Source organism: Ursus arctos, unplaced genomic scaffold (genome assembly GCF_023065955.2).
Source record: "Ursus arctos isolate Adak ecotype North America unplaced genomic scaffold, UrsArc2.0 scaffold_1, whole genome shotgun sequence".
NCBI lineage: Eukaryota > Metazoa > Chordata > Mammalia > Carnivora > Ursidae > Ursus > Ursus arctos.
In genome coordinates this window covers 85,221,696-85,241,008 of record NW_026622763.1, presented here as the reverse complement: position 1 = coordinate 85,241,008, position 19,313 = coordinate 85,221,696, and the positions used below count along the sequence as shown (strand labels likewise).

Here is a 19,313-nt window from a genome sequence, read left to right as displayed (position 1 = left end):
AAAGTTATAGAACTGTACCAGGGCATAGTGAATCCTATTTTGTTATGACATCAAGTATGACGATATGAAAATAATTTTTACAGTGGAGAAAAATGAGGGTAGTGTTTCTAGGAGCCATAGAATATCCTGACTTATTAGAAACAATGTTAAGTACTTTCCGCAGAAATTTTAATACGTTTTTCTTCAGATATTTTAGATATCTAGTTTTAACTCTTAAAATCTCTGAGCAAATACAGTATTTGATTACATCTTGTCTTTATTCAAGAATAATGGCTTTCTTTTCCTTATAAGAACCAGCAGTATTATTGTAGTAATACTTGCTACACATCTGATTTTTACTATGCACTTTATTGATTTATTTTAAAAACTTAATAAATTTAAACAAAAGTGTGGAGCAGTCCCACCTCCCTGCTCAACCCTGAGCTACAGAGATGTGTTTAGTAGTGCTCTCTGTTTCCTAATTAATCCATCCTGCTGCAGTAAAAATGCCAGATTCTTGAAATGGAAGAGGAGAGCTCAGCTTACTTGTCCCTGTCCTTTGAAATTTACTCTTCTTTCTTTGAAGCACAATGGTAATGGCAACAATGGAAAGGTCACCCGGAAATTGCCAGTGGACACATTGAGACCTGTGAACTATGCACCAACCTGAAGTGAACAGAAGGAAATTTAACAGCTCTAAATATTGTCACAGAATGTAGTTACAGACATGACAAGAAATGACTCAAAGGGTTAACTCGACTAAATATCCAGGATTACTGTGTGGGAGAAATTGTAGTTACAGAATTTATGTTCTTATTCTTAGGAACAATTCTGCCTGATGAAATGCAGATAACCCCATTTTTTATTAACCAGATTTGGAAGTACATGTAATAATATGTTTGCTCAATATACCTAGCTCCAAAATTGGTACCCTATGCACCAAACTTAACTTATCAGATTTCCTATGATTCTCAGAAGTTTTCATTTGGTCTTCTTTCTCCCAAAAGATCCATGCTTCAAGCAGTGTACGTATATTTTTAAATGCTTTGGGTAGAGGAGGTTCCTGAATTACATTAATAACTTAATTTGAAATAGCTACCATTTCTTGAGCGCCTAGTATGTACCAGATGCTTTATATACACAATTGCAATTCTCACTGTAACTCAACAAAGTAAGTATTATTGTTCCTATTTTATACATAGTAGAAAAGAAACGTTAACTTGTCTGAAATCACACAGGTAAAAATATCAAAGATGTCCTTAAAATATTAACTACTCTATAAATAAATTGTGGCATATTCATATAATGGAACAGTGGATGGTAAAAATGAACAAATTGCTAGTACAGGCAACAGCATAAATAAGTCTCAAACACATTATTTTGAATAATAGAAAGCAAGAAAAACATATAATGTCTGATTCCACTTGTATAAACTTAATACACAGGCAAAACTATTCTGTGGTGATAGAAATCAGACTAGTGGCTTTGTGGGGCTTGATTGGGAAGGAGTAAGGAGAAATTTCTCGAGTGACAGAAATTTTCTGTTCTTATCCGAGTGGTGGTTACATGGATACAGATGTGCAAACACTGTATGCATGCATATGTAAAAAACATAGAGCTTAAGATTCATGTACTTTATATATGTAATATGCATGTATTATGTAGTGTGTATGTAATGTATACTATTTTTAAATGTACACAAACTTAAAACTTTGTACAAACTAACTCCAAAGCTATTTCTCTATTTTGCCATAGTATTGGATATTTCAGATTTTGAAGACAATGCTTTATAAAATGATGATACTCTTATTCAATCATTTATTACAAATTTTTCCCAGATTAAAACTCTATTTTAAAAATCTACTTAATTTGGATGGAATTGTGGGTTTTTAAAGTATAAGAGTACCAGCTTCTGTACATTCTTATTTTATAACTTTACTTTCTTATTTTGTAAAATGGTGTTTTTATTTATTATTTTTAATACCACTTTAACAAATAGGCATTTTAGCAAGGACATCTGTCCCCCAAAGCCATGTATTTGTTATTTTTAAGATTCTTACATAGCCTTTAAAAAATCTTGATGTTTGAAATAATATAATCATTTTACAAGATTAAGTCATTCTTCTTTCTCTTGCTTTATCTTTCATTTGCAAGTCTTAGCTTGCCAGCAACAAACATACATAGCAATATTATTTATTATTACTGTCATCAGAACAAATCATACTTTTCTGAAATACTCTAAAGAAGTAGTAGGAAATCACACATTGTGAGAAGAGTTATTAAAACTATACAAACTAATATTGTAGGTGAGATATTTGAAAGTGACCTTGCAGTATATCTCAGGCTTATTGTATTAAAGCCTATAAATAAAATGGACAAATCATTTCTGGGTACTAATATGACTTTCTCCCTGACTAGTAATGAAAACATTGAACTCTACTGATTTGTTCTACTGAAGCTATTACATTTTCTGAAAACTTGGAGCAGTTGTTTAAGAGGATTGTTGTCTGTAATGAGGGCTTTCTGGTAGTTAAGGCAATAAAATATTTGATCCTTATGTAAAGGAGTGTTCTATTTTAATAGCAAAAGATAATGAATTTTTCATTCTTTCTCTTCATATACCTTTAGTTATGTTCATCTTTATCAGAGAGGTATTCACTTGTGACTTTTGCATCCATCTTTCAGAATTCGTACTTTACTCTTTGTTTATATAATTATTGATATAGTTTTAATGTATTTTCCAATATATTTTGAAGTATCATTTTCAAAACACTGAATCAGATTCCCATGCAAAGGAAAAAAAAATTAGAAGTTAGGAGGGTAACATCTAGTACATTAACTTACTCAGTTGTTTACTAATAACCTCAGATAAAGATTAAGATTTCACAGTATTTTGTAAGTGTTTCACACATTGGAATACCCTTCCTCAAGTAAATAGTAAACCTCTTGCCTATGAAAACCATATTTAAAAAATAATATTTAAGAGGCTAACCCTTATTAATCATTGGGGAATTGCAAATTAAAGTGATACCACATCATACCACCCAAAATATCTATAATAAAATACATAGAGAAAAACAAGAAGAAGAAAAAAAAGAAACAGTGTTGACAAGGCTAAGAAGCAAGTAGATTGCTCACACACACTACTGATGGGAATATAAATTGGTAAAAAGCACTTTGAAAAACGGATTGTCACTATGGTCCAGCAATTTCATTTCTAGGTCTATATAATGTGCACAATATAAATGTGTACATTTGGTTACCATAAGCCATATTCTAGGATGTTAATAGGAGCCTTATTTGTAATAGCCCAAATGTGGAAGGCACTCAAATGCCCATCAGTGTGGAATGGACAAATAAAACATTCAATACCACACAGTAATGAAAATGAACAATGTAGATGAATTTTATAAACATAGTGTTAAACAAAGGGGAGCCAGACAAGAAAGGTTGCATATGGTATTCCATTTATTTAAAATACCAAAATAGGTAAAAGTGATTTCGTTCAAACTCAGGATAAAAGTTCCTTGAGAGAGTGATGTGAAGAAGAAAGCATAAGGAAGGTTTCTGTGATGTTGGAATGTTCTATTTCTTGATCTGGACGCTGGCTACATAAGTGTGCTCAGTTTATAAAAATGCATTGCATATGATGTATGCACATCTATGTGTATATGCTTTGTTTCAGTGAAAAAAGTTTGAAAAACTATTTATTTGTTGAAGTCACAAGATTTATGTTTTATAAGTACCCAGAAGATGCAAGGAGATTTCTTTTGAGTCAGTATGACAGAAACTGCTTGTTGTCTCCCCATATCCATTACCACTGACTAGCTTTTAAATAGTATATGGAGTTTAGCTAATCATATGATCATCCATGAACAAATTCATGGAGCCAACAGGTAGATACAAGGGAGGTAGAGAATCAGTCTTTGTTCAGTGGCTCTTTGCACAGACCTTCATTAAGAGACAATGTACTTTCCTTCATCCTTTGCATGGAATTTACCATCTAATACTAAGTAATGCAAAGTTTATATGAATACATGGAAAAAGCATTATTCTTGTTTATACCAATGAGTAAACAACTCTTTAAGTAATTACTAAGTATCAAGTGTAGTATAATCAACAACTGTGTGACATATTCTGTGAGTACGATATTTCCGTTATAGAGTTGAGCAAACTGAGTTTCGTAAAAGTCTACAAGGTCGCATATTTTGCAAGCAGAAAACTTAAGTTTTGAACTTAGTTTTACCCAGTTACCTAGACTTGGTATTTTTGCGTTTGCACTCAAAGCCTCAAGAGTGGGAGATAGATCAATTCATTATCTATTTATCTGTCTACCCACCCATATACCTATAGCGTATCTATCTATATGTCTGTCTGTCTCATCTAACCAGCTTCTTATATGGTATATGTATCTATCTGCCTTTAGTATAGAATTTATTATGACTTTAGCATGCAAGATGAATTTGTGGGGAGGGTGGACTTGAAGCAAAAAGTTGAATCTTGTATGAGATGATAGAACCTGAATTAAGGAATTGCAGTAGATATAATAAGAATGGGATAAATTAAGAGACATTAGGACAAATTTTATTTAGGATATCAGACTGATTATAGAGGTGAATGAATTAATGGTAAGTCTAAAGTTTGGAGTCTACTTGACTTTCACAGCATGTTATTCTGATGTTAACTGAAGTAAGGAAACATAGGGGGAGTAAAAGTTTGGGACAAATTATTAGGGGTAAATATTAAACATATTGGCACATACATAGAATTACATAATGAGGTAAGAGAGCAAATTGAAAAGGAAATCCTACAATCATAATTCAAAGACAGTTCCAAGACAAAATTTATTTTTTAAATTTTCCAGGCAACATCAATGAGTTTAAGTGGATTTCTACTTCCCTGATAGGAATAATTAATACATTAAGATTACACTAATTTTATTCAATATTTTATGTGATTTATAATGTGAACATTATCTAGTACATGAAGAGGAAATATGACTTACATTATGCTATCAATTCAGCAACCAAAAACTTTCTCACAAATATCAGTCATGTTCTCAAAATATGTTGTTATTGTCATTATAATCATCATTGAATTTCTACTATGTGCTTGACACTTTTTTTGACACTAAGGCAACAGAAAGATGTATGTCAAGGTTTTTATCCTCTTGAGATCTATAATAGGAGAGATAAGACAAGTACTCAAAAGGATAAAGAAGGTAGGATAGTATTTGCTCTGTCAGGTGAGTGGTTCAGATAATCAGTGTTACATGAGTTAAAGGCAGTTAACCTCTAAAAACTAGATGGTCAGAGTAGACTTCTCAGAGTTAGGATGCTAGCTAAAACATAATGAAAGCTAAGAATTGTACACTGGGACATTTTGGAGAACATTACCAAGCTCTATTCAATTGAAATCAAGATATTTTTGCCATTATTTTCTATTTTAAGCTGATTTTCAGCCAGTGACTCTAAGAATTTCTTCTTGAAATTGCCTGCTCGGATCAGAAAACTGTCCACTGTTGCTTCCTAGCATTCATTCATATCCGCATCCATGAGCTTTTGACTCTGATCATTGAGCTGAAATACAGAAGGTTACATCACTCATTTACATTATCACCCTCTTCCCACTCCCAATACAAATGTGACATTTCAATTTTGCACACTTCAACTCTCCTTAAATCATCTGTATAAAAACTTCAAAGCTTGATTGATGATGAATGAGCCATTGTCTCCTCAAGCACCCGGTTCTCATTAGCCTTTAGAGTCTCAGCTTATTAATAATGAACCTTGAGGGCTGACCCAGTGGGGTAGCAGCAATTCATTGTGCTCCCAGCTGAAAGGTCTGGGTTTGGGAAAGATATAGGAATCTCTGGACCAAGTCCATTCCAGAGATGATGTATTAAGTATCACAGGTGGATGATGTGAGCTATATTACTTTTGTATCATTATCTGCCAACAGACTCGTGTGGCTTAAGGTGATGACAGTAAGAAAGATACATTGCTTTATGTCTGGGAAAATCCAGTGCCTGCATTCTATAGCTTCATCTTGAAAATGGGCTTTGCCACTTTGGATTCTGACTTCTTGATTGTGACCTTTGGCTTGGATAGGCAATATAAGTCTGACATATGGATTAGTCAGATATTCCCACAGTAATTAGACAAGTGCAATATCTCTAATCTTTATTTATTTTTATTATTATTTTAACTCTAAGGTTGACCTGTAGATGTGCCCATGCAAAACAAGACATTTAGATATACAATCAGGGATTGAGGTTAAGTATTTCATTCGTGCTTATTTGATTTTCTTATATTACCTTTGGTAGCTTTGTGAGTAGAAGTAAAATGTTTACTGTTGATACCAATCATGTAGACTATAGTGGAATATGGCTAACCGCATTTAAAATTATCTTTATTTTGTAAAAAAAAAGAAAGAAAGAAAGAAAGAAAGAAAGAAAGAAAGAAAGAAAGAAAGAAAGACAGACATTCAATCTTATTTATGAAATAGTTACAAATTGTGCATGGGGTCAAAACAATTTTATCAACTTCTTAAGCTACATAAGGAGGTCATATTAATCTGTATTTTCAGCAGGGATGCTACATTATAATTAGGCTATTTCATACCAGGCAGGGGGAAAAAAAGCCATGATTCAGTATTTTATCACATTTTCTTTTGAGAGAATATATTTGCAAAATGTCAACGATTCTCTTAATGGTCACTCATCCCCAAATTCACTATAATAACTAGCATTTGAAAAGAAATTAAAAGTGCAAAAGAACTTATTTAAATAACACAAACATTTCCTTCTTCATTAGACTCATGCAAATAGGAAATCAAGGGAAGAAATGGTCAAATGGACAATCTTTGTGGATTGGAAGACTAAGACACAAGTACTTTATGTCCCTTTAAAATGTCATATTGGCACTTTACACCTTTCTAGAAAATAATTTAAGGAACAATATGAGGTAGATATACAATTCAATATAAAAAACATGCTCTTGGACTTTGTGTAACAAATGCTAGGTAATTTGCACAGGTCTGAGGAAATTTGGTGTGTCCAGGATAGCTCAAAAGCATCATTATTTACTTGATAAATAATAATTGAATTTGATGTACAAAATAGGTTTAGGGATACTGATGAAATGTCTAAATGTGACTTAGTTATATCCAACATACTGCTTGAAGTAATTTTGTACATTATCAATTATAAACATTTTAGATAAAGCTATTTATCTTTCAGCTTATAAAAACTCTACTTCAGAATTATATATTTTAAAATATTTTCCGATACTCAAGATATATATTTATTGGTGTACCCAAATATGTTTTCTATAATCAGGCTATTATACTTGATTTCATAGAACAAATATTTATTGTGTATCTGGCTTCTGCCTTGCATAACGCTAGACACTGGGGATACAGTTTTGACCAAAACAGAAATGACCTCTGACATAATGAAATGTAGAACCAGTTTAGATAAACTATAGAGTGTTTAAGGAAAAAAATAACTTTCATTTTTACTTTGATTTGGTCAGAATTTAAAATTAAAAATTACAACAGAAGTTAATTGATCAATGTTGGTGGCAAATTCCATGTTACTTTTGAGTTTTTTTTTTTTTAGATTTTATTTATTTATTTGACAGAGAGAGACAGCCAGCAAGAGAGGGAACACAAGCAGGGGGAGTGGGAGAGGAAGAAGCAGGCTCATAGTGGAGGAGCCTGATGTGGGGCTCGATCCCAGAACGCTGGGATCACGCCCTGAGCCAAAGGCAGACGCTTAACTGCTGTGCCACCCAGGCGCCCCTACTTTTGAGTTTTAAGTTTGACTTAACAAATATTTGTTGATTAGTTATTGCTTCAGGTTTAATATGGATACAGAACTGAAAAATATTCCTTGCCTTCATAGAGTTTAGTCTAGTATTTCAGTTATAAATTGTGTGCTATTTACTTAAATTCAATGTATGGGAGAGTAGTGTGGATAACAATTTACTTACTCTACATACAGAAGGAGTCACATTTTTTACTTGACTTGCATTAATCTAGTAGGAAATGTTTGATACAAAAACCTGTTAAAGCGTTTGGCAGAATTTTAAAAAATTAAATACTTTTTTCATAGAACACCATATTTCATTTATCTTACCATATTTAATTTTGACATTTATTAAAAAGACAGTTCTGTTTTGTGAACTTACCAGGAATATTTTTGTATAATATGATAAAAAAATTCATAGCAGCTTTTTCCTACCAATTATTACAATGATCAAGAATTTATTTGTGGGGGCGCCTGGGTGGTTCAGTCGTTAAGCGTCTGCCTTCGGCTCAGGGCATGATCCCGGATCCCTGGGATCCAGCCCTGCATCAGGCTTCTCCTCTGGGAGCCTGCATCTTCCTCTCCCACTCCCCCTGCTTGTGTTCCCTCTCTCGCTGGCTGTCTCTCTCTCTGTCAAATAAATAAATAATATTTTTTAAAAAAGAATTTATATGTGTTTCTCTTAATTTTCTCTGATATATTTTCTACAGTGGAAGTGAAATACAATGGAGGGTAAGTTTATAAATCTTCCTGACCAGAACTGCTAGCAGATGTGGGGTTTTGAATTTAGGGTGTTAGGCAAACTGATCATGTTGTAGTCTTAATTTGAAATTTTAACATGTAAGATTATACCTGAATTATTACTGCCTTCTTTCTAAATCATTTTCCAAGTATAAACCAAGCTCTTGAACAGAATATTTCTGAGAAACAAATGTCAACATTGGTAGCAGATTAATATTGTTGAAGGGATTTGATGAGATTATTATTCAGTATAATATAATCTGATTCCATTTGAATATTTTTAAATAGAAGTTAGAGATGGATACTGTGTTCCTTCAATATTAACTATTTGAATTATAATGTGAATCCTGAAAAATATACTTTCTACAATATTTGAGCTATTATGTTTTCTCCTCACATTTTTTTAAAGTAGAAATTTTCCAAATGTAGACTGAAAAATAACCTTCATTTCCTGGATAGCAGTCAAAATCTCCTTTCTTGCCACCTAATGAAGAATTATTCCTAGAGCAGAAGAGCATCACCTAATGTCTCATGAGAAAGCTATTAGTATGAGATCGTCACATTTCAGAGATAGAAACTTTAATGCCAAACATTAATGTAGAAATCCATTTTCACAATCTTTCTTACGTCTTATATCTTCCTTCTGCTTTGATGAAGATTGTATGGTTAGGTCATGAAAAATAATGAACTGTGTTTTAGAAGTAGAAAAATGATCTAATTTCTTTTTGTTTCTTTTTTTTTTTTTTTCCTCACCTGAGAAAATGGAAGCGATAGTCAGTGAAAGGATTAATGATGATAACAGGAGTGATTTTAAATGTGGAAAGCCCTGCGATGTCAAAATTAATCTGGTGCATTTTATATGTACAATACAATAAGGCAATTGAGATGTGCCCACCTACCTGACTTCCACAAATACTCCTCTTATGGTGTCATGTGTTCCTTTCGTTCTTTTATATCTCCCTACCTGGTTTAAGGTGACTCTTAAAAGTTTAGCTTGAGATACTGCACAAGAAAGAGATTATTTTTTCAAGGCCACCATGGGAAATAGAGTAGTTGCCTTCCTATTATTCATGTTCTTCTTCTTCCTCACTAACAGTCTTGCTTGTTTAAGTTTTGTTCAAGTAGCAATATGTCCACTCAGCCTCTCTTGTAGTAGGAATGCTCATGGGATACCATTCTGGCCAATAAAATGCCAACATAATCCTTAGGGAGAACATCTCTTCCCAAATAGGAAGTCAGAGCCTCAGTAGGAGGATGTCTATTGATTACTTTTCTGTTTTTATCTTGCCTTGAATTCAGACAGACACTTTTAGATACATCAACCTTCTTGTGCCTGTAATGAATAAAACTAACACACAAAACAGATGTGGGTTCTGTGGACACCACTACCTCCTATAGGTTTCTTATGTGAGAAAAATCATCCTCTATCCATATAAATTATTGTTAACTGTTTTTGTAACTTGTAACAATGTATTACGGACTGAAATATAATTTCTCTTAAGTTGTTTTTGTGTTGGATAGAAGGGGAAAATGTGGTAGATATTGAGCAGGAAGATGTTATGTGTATTTCTAACCAATTTGTTCAAGTAGTAAGAATAGTATTTAAAAAAAAAAAACATGGTACTTTCAGAAAGAATATCTTTTTTTTTTTTTTTTCTGGATAACTTAAAGCAATCTGCAAGAGAATTTACATATACTATCAGCCATTGTTCAGGGGGAACAAGTTAGCTGATCAAGGCCAGTGTGAAATAGAGAATCAAGTAAAAATTGGCCTTAGTGCATTTTATCCCAAGGTCCTGCCATTGTTCCAATGAACCATCAGGTTTTTATTATGTCTTTGTGTTATTCTTAGAGAATAATTGGCAATTCTATTGATTCCATTTGAGAGATCAAAGAACACTTCTTCATAATTGAAACATTAATTTTAGCTTTCATTTTGTTTTAATTACTTCCTCCTGACTCCAGTCAATGTCACATGATTTTTTTAGAGAGATAAACAAGTTAAATAACCAGTAACAGAGAACTGGTTAAATAATACCATACAGTAGCATATTGTAGTTTCATCAGAAATAATGTAGAATAATATTTAATTACTCATTAAATACTCACCACTTAGTAGTAGAACTAGCAGGTTACGAAATATTATATTCGATGTTATCCAATTTCAGAGGGAAAAAAAAAAGAGACTGGAAACATCTATACCAAAATGTGAAGAGTGTTTCTCTGTATATTTATATTATGAGTGGTTGTATTTATTTATATTTTTTAATCTTTCCCAATTTCTGCAATCAATTTATATGACTCAGTAAGTGATATTTTAAAAGATGTCCTGCTATTAGCAATGTAATTCTAATTTAACATTGAAAATACTTTAAGAATAAATCATTTTTATTGACTACTTTTCATCAATGAAAAGTTTGACAAGAAATCCCTGTTTGTTTGTTTGTTTTAATACAGAAATCCTTAATGGTGGAGTGTACGTAGACCAGAACAAATTTCTTTGTTACACAGACACAATTCATTGGCAAGATATTGTTCGGAATCCATGGCCTTCCAACTTGACTCTGGTGTCAACAAATGGTAGCTCAGGATGTGAGTAACGTTATCTTTTTTAATGTCTCAAAATGTTCTCCTACTTCTTGTGAAAACAAACTGCTTCTGTTTATCGTGCCACTAATAATATTTTGAATTTTGATTGCATCCATTGAAATGTTCAGTTATATATAACAGAACAATCTTTTACTTCTAATTAGCTCTCCTTTTGAAATGATAACTTCCCTTTTATAAATTCTCTTTTTCTTGTCATGACTTCTTTTTCTAAATCTAAATACTTTACTATATTTCTAACGTCTAAGCATTCCAGTGTCTAAATGTTGAAACATGTGCCCCATTGTCCATAAACTTAAAGCTGGTGTCTAAGTACCACTTCAATTCTTTGTGACCCATGCACCACTGAGAAAAATGTGGTGGGACAAAAAAATTTAATATTAAAAAAAAAAAACAACTGATGAACATTTTAAAACTCCTAAACCTCCATTTGCCCCCAAAACCTTCACGGTAATACTTGATGACAATTCCAAACACTATAAGTAGAACGGAGAATTCGTAGAAGAGATATATGTTGCATTCTAATTTTAATCATTAGCCTAATAAACTACCCAATTTCTTATTCTTAAAGTATATTGTTTCTATTGCAGAGGATTTATCAGATTCAGAGTGTTTAATATGATTAAATGATAAGCAAGTAATATTTGAACTATATCATTAAAATCTTAGAAAATTATTCTGCCTGGGACCTGTTTCATTTTCATAACGCAGGCTATGTGGTCCCCACATTTATTACTACTGACATTTGTATGAGAACAGAATCCTTATCAAGTGTTAACCTGGGTTTTATATTTCTCTTCTATTATATATTTCCCACCTTAAATCGTAACTATCTTCACACAGTTCAATAATTATTTGCAATAGTACTGATTGTGTTATGACACTTTTGTAGGAAATCAAACTCCTAGGGACAATTATTAAATTTCATGATGGTCCTAATAATATAATGGGGAAATATGAATATATTTGATCCAAACTGACAGCTGTGTTTTTAATAAATGGCTAATTTTTTTAAAGTAGAGTAACATAATTTTCTTGTCACCTTTGAGCAGAAATTTGTATGAGATTTCGTCTTTACAGCGTTCAAGTTGCCTACCTTGTAAAATTACATGTGAATAAAAAATAGAATCTGTTCACACTAACAAGACAAATGATGTGCTTCAGAAATGGCTTCCATTTTCAGTCTGCCCGTACTATGGTACATTTTATATTTGGGGGGGGTTATAGTGGTTGCATAAGAGGAAAGGCCTACTGACTTAGCTTATTAGAGTGACCAGCCTATAATGCATGAATGAGATCATGCAAGAATGAAGCCCAAGACAAAGTCAAAGGGAAGCCATACAGGATGTGAAACAGGAAAGGTCTGGGGGGGTTGCTGCACTTTCACAGATGGCATCTCTTTGTGCTGTTATTTGTGGGCAATTTTGGATGGTTGTGCCTATAATTAGGCAACTGTAGCTGCATTTGTTTTGCATGCAAATAATTGCAGGTGCAAAAATTATAAATGCAGAGTAGAGTCCTCTACTCTTGGTCCTTTACAAATTAACCACCAATTGCTTATTGAAGTTTTAGTCTTAACATACTAGTTCTGTTTGCTGACACATTAAATATATTATATGACACCATAGCTGAAAATAAGTGAATTGGCTGGTCTTTGAATATTGGTTTCACCCTGATTGAATTTTTTCCTCTACCTTTTCTCCATGGGTGATGACAGGTATTTTCATGGTTTTAAATACCATGCCCAACATGAAGCCCAGTGCAGGGCTTGAACTCATGATCCTGAGATCAATACCTGAGCTGAAATCAAGATCTATACCCTTAACCAACTGAACCACTCAGGCACCCCTTCTCTCATGGTTTTAAATGCAACTTCTTCTAAACTGATGACTCCCAGAATTACATACCACCAAACAATCAGTCACCCAAGTTAATATCTGGTGGTCATTATAGATTTCACCTTCTCCTTGCTTTGTGGCATTTATTTAATCATTAAATCATACTGAATTAGCCTTTTTCTTGATTTTACGTATTTCTTATTGCCATGGCTGTAGTTCAAGGCTCCAACCATTGTCTGAGTTATTGAAATAATCTCTGAATTCTTAATAATTTTTGAGGCCCCAACCCCTGTGCAGTCTGGTGAAACCAATAGCTTCCTTCTTATAATAATTTAAAATTAATAAATAGGCACAAAATAAATATTTTATATCATAAATACATAAAAATCAATAAATTCATAAAATAAATTGTAAATGATTACAAGAAAAATAAATTATACTCAAATACATTTATCAACATACTTAAAAATAATTATGTGATATGGTAATATGCTTATTAGTATGTTAAATTAAAAATAATTCTAATAGTAGGATTAATAGGCAATGTAGTTTTGTAGCAGTGATAGGCCTAAATATTATTTTAAAAAGGACAGTCACTTTAATAAATGGTGTTGGGAAAATTGGATTTCACATGTTCAAGATTGAACTTCGAGTTTTACCTTACCCTAAATCTAAGAAGTTAACTCAAAATGATTTAAAGACCTAAACATAAAACCATAAACTATGAAACTGCTAGAAGAAAACATGGAAGACAAGCTTCATGACATTGGATTTGGTAATAATTCTTGGAGCTGCCACCAAATGCAAAGACAACAAAAGCAAACATAGAAAAATGGGGCTACATCAAACTTAAAAACTTCTGTGCATCAAAGGACATGATCAAGAAAGTGAAAAGACAACTTACAGAATGGGAGAAAAATTTACAAGTTATATATCTCATAAGGGATTAATATTCAGGCTACATAAAGGACTTTTACAACTCAGCAACAAAATCAACCTAATTCAGAAATGGACATGGACTTCAAATGGCATTTTTTAAAAGATGATATGCAAATGGCCAACAACCATATGAAAAAACACTCAATATTGCTTTGATTTGAAATCTAAATCCAAGCCATGAGATATCACCTTATGCCTGTTAGAATAACTATTATCAGAATAATAGAAAATGACAAGTGTTGGTGAAGATATGAAGAATTTGAAACCTCTGTGCAAGATTGTAGGATTTTAAAGTTGTAAAATAGCTATGGAAAATAGTATGGTGATTCATCAAAAATTAAAAATAGAACTACCATATTATCCACCAGCTCCACTTCATGGTATATATCCAAAAGAATTGAAAGCAGAGTCTCAAAGCATTATTTGCACACCTGTATTTATAGTAGCATATTTATAATAGCCAAGAAGGGGGAACATCCCAAATGTTCGTTGATGAAGGAATGCATGAACAAAATGTGGTAGATACACATGGTACATTATTCGGCCTTAAAAAGGGAAGGAAATTATGTCATGTTACAACATGGATGAACTTTGATGACATTTTGCTAAGCAAAGTAAGCCAGTCACAAAAAGACTGTATGTCTACTTATATGAGGTATCTAAAGTAGTCAAATTCATAGAAACCAAAAGAAGAATGGTGTTTATCAGAGGCTGGGGAAATTGGGAAATCAGGAATTTCTGTTTAATGAGTACAGAGTTTCAGTTTTGCAAGATGAAAAAGTTTTGTAGATCTATTCCACATCAGTGTAAACATACTTAACACTACTAAGCTATACACTTAAAAATGATTATGACGGGCGCCTGAGTGGCTCAGTCAGTTAAGCATTCCACTCTTGGTGTTTGGCTCAGTTCGTGATCTCGTGGGTCCTGAGACTGAGCCCCAAGTTGGGCTCCCCTATCAGCGGGTAGTCTCCTTGAAGATATTCTCCCTCTGCCCCTCCCTCCACTCTCGCGCATGCTCTCTCTCTGTCTCTCTCTTTCAAATAAATAGGTAAATAAATCTTTTTTAAAAAAGGTCATGACAGGGGCGCCTGGGTGGCACAGCGGTTAAGCGTCTGCCTTCGGCTCAGGGCGTGGTCCCGGCGTTATGGGATGGAGCCCCACATCAGGCTCAAGCCCCACATCAGGCTCAAGCCCCACATCAGGCTCCTCCGCTATGAGCCTGCTTCTTCCTCTCCCACTCCCCCTGCTTGTGTTCCCTCTCTCGCTGGCTGTCTCTATCTCTGTTGAATAAAAAAAAAAAAAAAAAAAAAAAAGGTCATAACAGCAGATTTTATGTTGTGTGTTTTTACTGCAAGAAGAAAGAAAGAGAGAAGGAGGAAGGAAGGAAGGAAGGAAGGAAGGAAGGAAGGAAGGAAGGAAGGAAGGAAGGAAGGAAGGAAAGAAGGAAGGGAAGAAAGAAGGAAAGAAAAACATTTCTATGATACCTGTAAGAACTGGAATGCAGTATGAATACATCTATAGTTTCTATTCATTACAGTGTAGCTGGTACACTTATCTTCATAATTGATGAATATCCTATATTTAATAAGAGATTAATGTGAATAATAATGTAACAATTCTTCATTCAAGTTCAAGTACCTCCTAAATTATACCCATAAGCCCTTTAGGGGCCCCAGGCCTCCTGGTTAAGAGCCTCCGTGTTTAACTACTCACCTTGCCTTCAGTCCTGATAAATCCACCTGACAAAGTGCCACCAGGAGCTCTGTTTAATGGATATCTAACCATGACCCTGTCTAAAAACCCTGTCACTTCAACTGACTAATATGGGGTCAGTTCTTAACAAAACCAACGGCTTGGAGTTTTTAGCAGATTCCTGCTTATTTCTCTTCTCAATGAAATGAGTTCTTATAATTTATTTGTCTGTACTCCCTTTCCTTTTCTGTTTGCCAGACTAAATTTTTTCATACTTTAAGACACTCGTCAATTGTTATCTCTTCTAAGAAGTGTTCTCTTCTATAAGCCACGTTAGTTAACTTTTCTCTCATAACCCCATAAAGAGCAGTGCTGAAATCTGGCAGTCTGTCTCACTCTAAAATGAAAGTCCTTGAAGACAAGGCCCAGGTCATCATTTTGTCCTGTTTTAACACATAATGGATGGATAAAAGTTTTATACTGAATAAATAGACAAATGAAATAGATCAGTTCGTAAATAAGAAAATCAGATGAATCTAAGTAATACTTTCTTCTATCCATCATTTATATGTAAAAGACAGACAGCTTATTCATTTTATATCTTCTTCAGGTAAAAAAAAAATAACACCCTACATCTATGTGCCTAATTTAATTTATAACTATATAATTATAAGTTATACTATTTGTATTTATGTTCTATTTATATTTCAAGTATATATGCCAGCTTTTCCTTTATTGTAAAGAGACTAATTTGTACTACAGCTGTAGTACTTGTAAATCTACAAATCTTACAATTTTGACAAAGAATTTAAGAATATTTAATTCTTAAGTGATATTTTGCAGAGTATTTCTTAACACAGTCTTGTCTTTTTATACAATATTAATTATTTTTTTAAAAGATTTTATTTATTTATTTGACAGAGAGCACAAGTAGGCAGAGCAGCAGGCAGAGGGAGAGGGAGAAGCAGGCTCTCCACTGAGCAGGGAGCCTGACCTGCACCTCCATCCCAGGACCCTGAGATCATGACCTAAGCTGAAGACAGACGCTTAACCGACTGAGCCACCCAGGCGCCCCTACAATACTAATTCTTAATGCAAAAAAAGCAAAATCTTTTCAAGAGCATCCTGGCTTTTTATTGACATAACCTTTGGACTGTAATTGGAATAATGAAGAAAAGGTTTGGCATGTCTAGAAAAGAAATTTTAAAATGATACTACTCTTTTAAAAATATATGATTTAGGAATAATTATAACCAAATTGTATTTTCCAAAATACTTGAGGTATCTCAATCTAAACTTTAGCAAGATAAGAGAGAGATGAGTGTCCTTTTTATCATACAAATCCCTAGCAAGATTTACCTAACATTCTAACATTCTTGGATAGGTTTATCAATAGGGCTTATTCAATAAACTACTATTCAGAGTGAAAAAAAAATCATAAAGTAAATGATGTTTCACTTGTACTTGGAGTACTTCTAGTAACTCCCATCACCACAAGAATGTCAAAATGATGAAAATTAGTTGCCTTTGAAAAATTAAGCAAATGGTAATACATCAGAACATAAATATAGAAAAATAGACAATAATATTTGCCAAGAAGAAGATTGTGTAATTAAGAGAACGGTGTCAAGCTGGCTTGTTTGAAACCTTGCACTGCCTCCTATTAACTAGTTGACCTTGGACAAGTCACTTAAGCTCTCCGTACCTCTGGTTTCTGCATCTATAAAAGGAGAGTATCAAGAGCAGAGCTGAGCTGAGCTCTTAGGTTTGAAGGTTTTAAGACAAAGAACCAATAAAAAGGTACCAGTCAAGCTTTCAATCACCTATTCTAATAGTATAAGAAGCTGAACTGGAGAAATCACCAACCCCCCCACTATCCATTTTCCCCCACAGAACAGCTCCAGGAGAGGTCAGGCGGAGCAGATTGACTCACACATGGGGAATTGTCTCACTGCTGAGGGAGCCCCAAAGAAAGGCCTCTGAAATTTAATAGATCTAGGAGCCAGAGCACAGGTTGGAGGGAGAGGAAAAAGGGCTAAGAGTGGAAAAGTTCTGAGTATTGAGTCAGAGTAGAGAAAAAAGTGTCTTTTAAGTGTTCCCTCCCACACCTGTCCTTCCCAGCACAGGCACCTGAGGAGGGCCTCTGTCAAAGGCATTTGATGAATGGAGGAAACTGATGTAGTAATGGAACTAAGCTTAAGAGCATGGCATGTTAGGGAGCCCTGAGATCTCCCCCGACTCAGAGACCCCAGTGCATTGGCTGCGCACCAAGTCTGGTGTGGGTTGGATAGCTTTCCGTTGCGGGACCTGCTGGGGTAAAGCCTTTTTAGTTGCCTGCGGTCAAGCTTGAAAGATCACACATAGACTTTTGGCCAGAAGCTAAAATTACCAACTACATGGGGCATATTATGAGGAATAAATAAGTTCATATGTGTCAAAATCTCAGTGATTTCTTATGGTAAAGGAATAAAGTGACTTCCAATTCTGATTTGTTTTTCCATAGTCATTAGCCGTATGTGGACAGAAATAATTTTATAATATGTGAGTTATATTTTTATTATACGTTAATTAGTTAACATTGTATTTTGTTGCTGTTTCCCATGTGTTTAAGCAGAGGATAGTATTTTGTAGCTTAAGCTCACTGGAGCACTGAAAGGATGCTCCTGCAGTCTTTTCTTCAGCTTACACCAGATGCCCCACTCATTCTCAGTTGCTCTCTAAAACCAAATATGGGTTTCCCCCACTACCCAAAAAGTAGAAAGTTCCTATGAAACCTTTCAAACCAAAATAGCCTAAAACAAGGAGTGTCTCCCAGCTTTCCAAAAATTTATATTCTGTCACTTTGCTTTTACAAAAGACCAACGTTAGTACAGTAATGGCCTTTGTGTGTACGTGTGTGAAAGTGAAAATCCTCTTCCATTTCTTTCAGATAACGAACAGGTACTAATGTAGGTCTTCACAAATGTGAACTTCTGGGAAGTGTGGGATACCTGTACCACCTGATGACAGAAGTGGAAATGTGTGGGAATTGGCAAATTCATAAAAGCATTATATTCACAAACATAATTCCAGTACTAACCATTTATTTAAGCCAGATGTTCTGCCTGCATTTATACCATTAGTAAAACATTTATATTTTTCTTTTAATGACTCCCATCTATCCTAATAATTGCCCACTCCTAACTAATATTGCATGTTTTGTCCCACATAGGTAATTTTCTTGAACTAGAAAATAATTAAATCTCAGAGTAGAATTAAATCTGATGTTCTTAGTCCATCAACTTTTGTTACTCCTTCAGTTTTAAAATCTTTACATAAAATAGATGCACTTTTAAGTTGGGCATTTTGTAGTTAGAGTTAAAAACAAAAGTAACAGGAAAGTTTACCCCACAGTGCATTTCAATATGGCGTCAGTTTCCGTATATTATATATGCACAAATCCATTTTTATATAAGTGCATATACAGAATCAAGTCATGCCCACTGTTTTAAAAGATTTTTTACAAATGTAAGTTTTAATTATGGGAATAGAAAAATGTGAAAAACAGAAAAGATGAATGAATATATATAAAGCCAAAAGATAGGTTGAAATAATTTAGAAAATACATTCTTCATGAATCCAATCTAATAAAACAAAAAAACAGAAGAACTAAAGATCACTTATCAATTTAGATGCAATTATTATAAACAAAATATTAGCAAACA

At 33.7% G+C, this 19,313-nt stretch overlaps 1 protein-coding gene across 2 annotated transcripts in view; it reads left to right on the top strand.

Annotated features, from left to right (window-relative positions):
• The window catches only part of ERBB4 (erb-b2 receptor tyrosine kinase 4), a 1,084,887-nt gene that overhangs the window by 709,048 nt on the left and 356,526 nt on the right, over positions 1 to 19,313 (top strand). For both annotated transcript variants that reach the window (XM_057304520.1, XM_057304522.1), the window contains exon 4: positions 10,988 to 11,122. In XM_057304520.1, the coding sequence (XP_057160503.1) occupies positions 10,988 to 11,122 (135 nt within the window). The remainder of the gene's footprint in view (positions 1 to 10,987; positions 11,123 to 19,313) is intronic.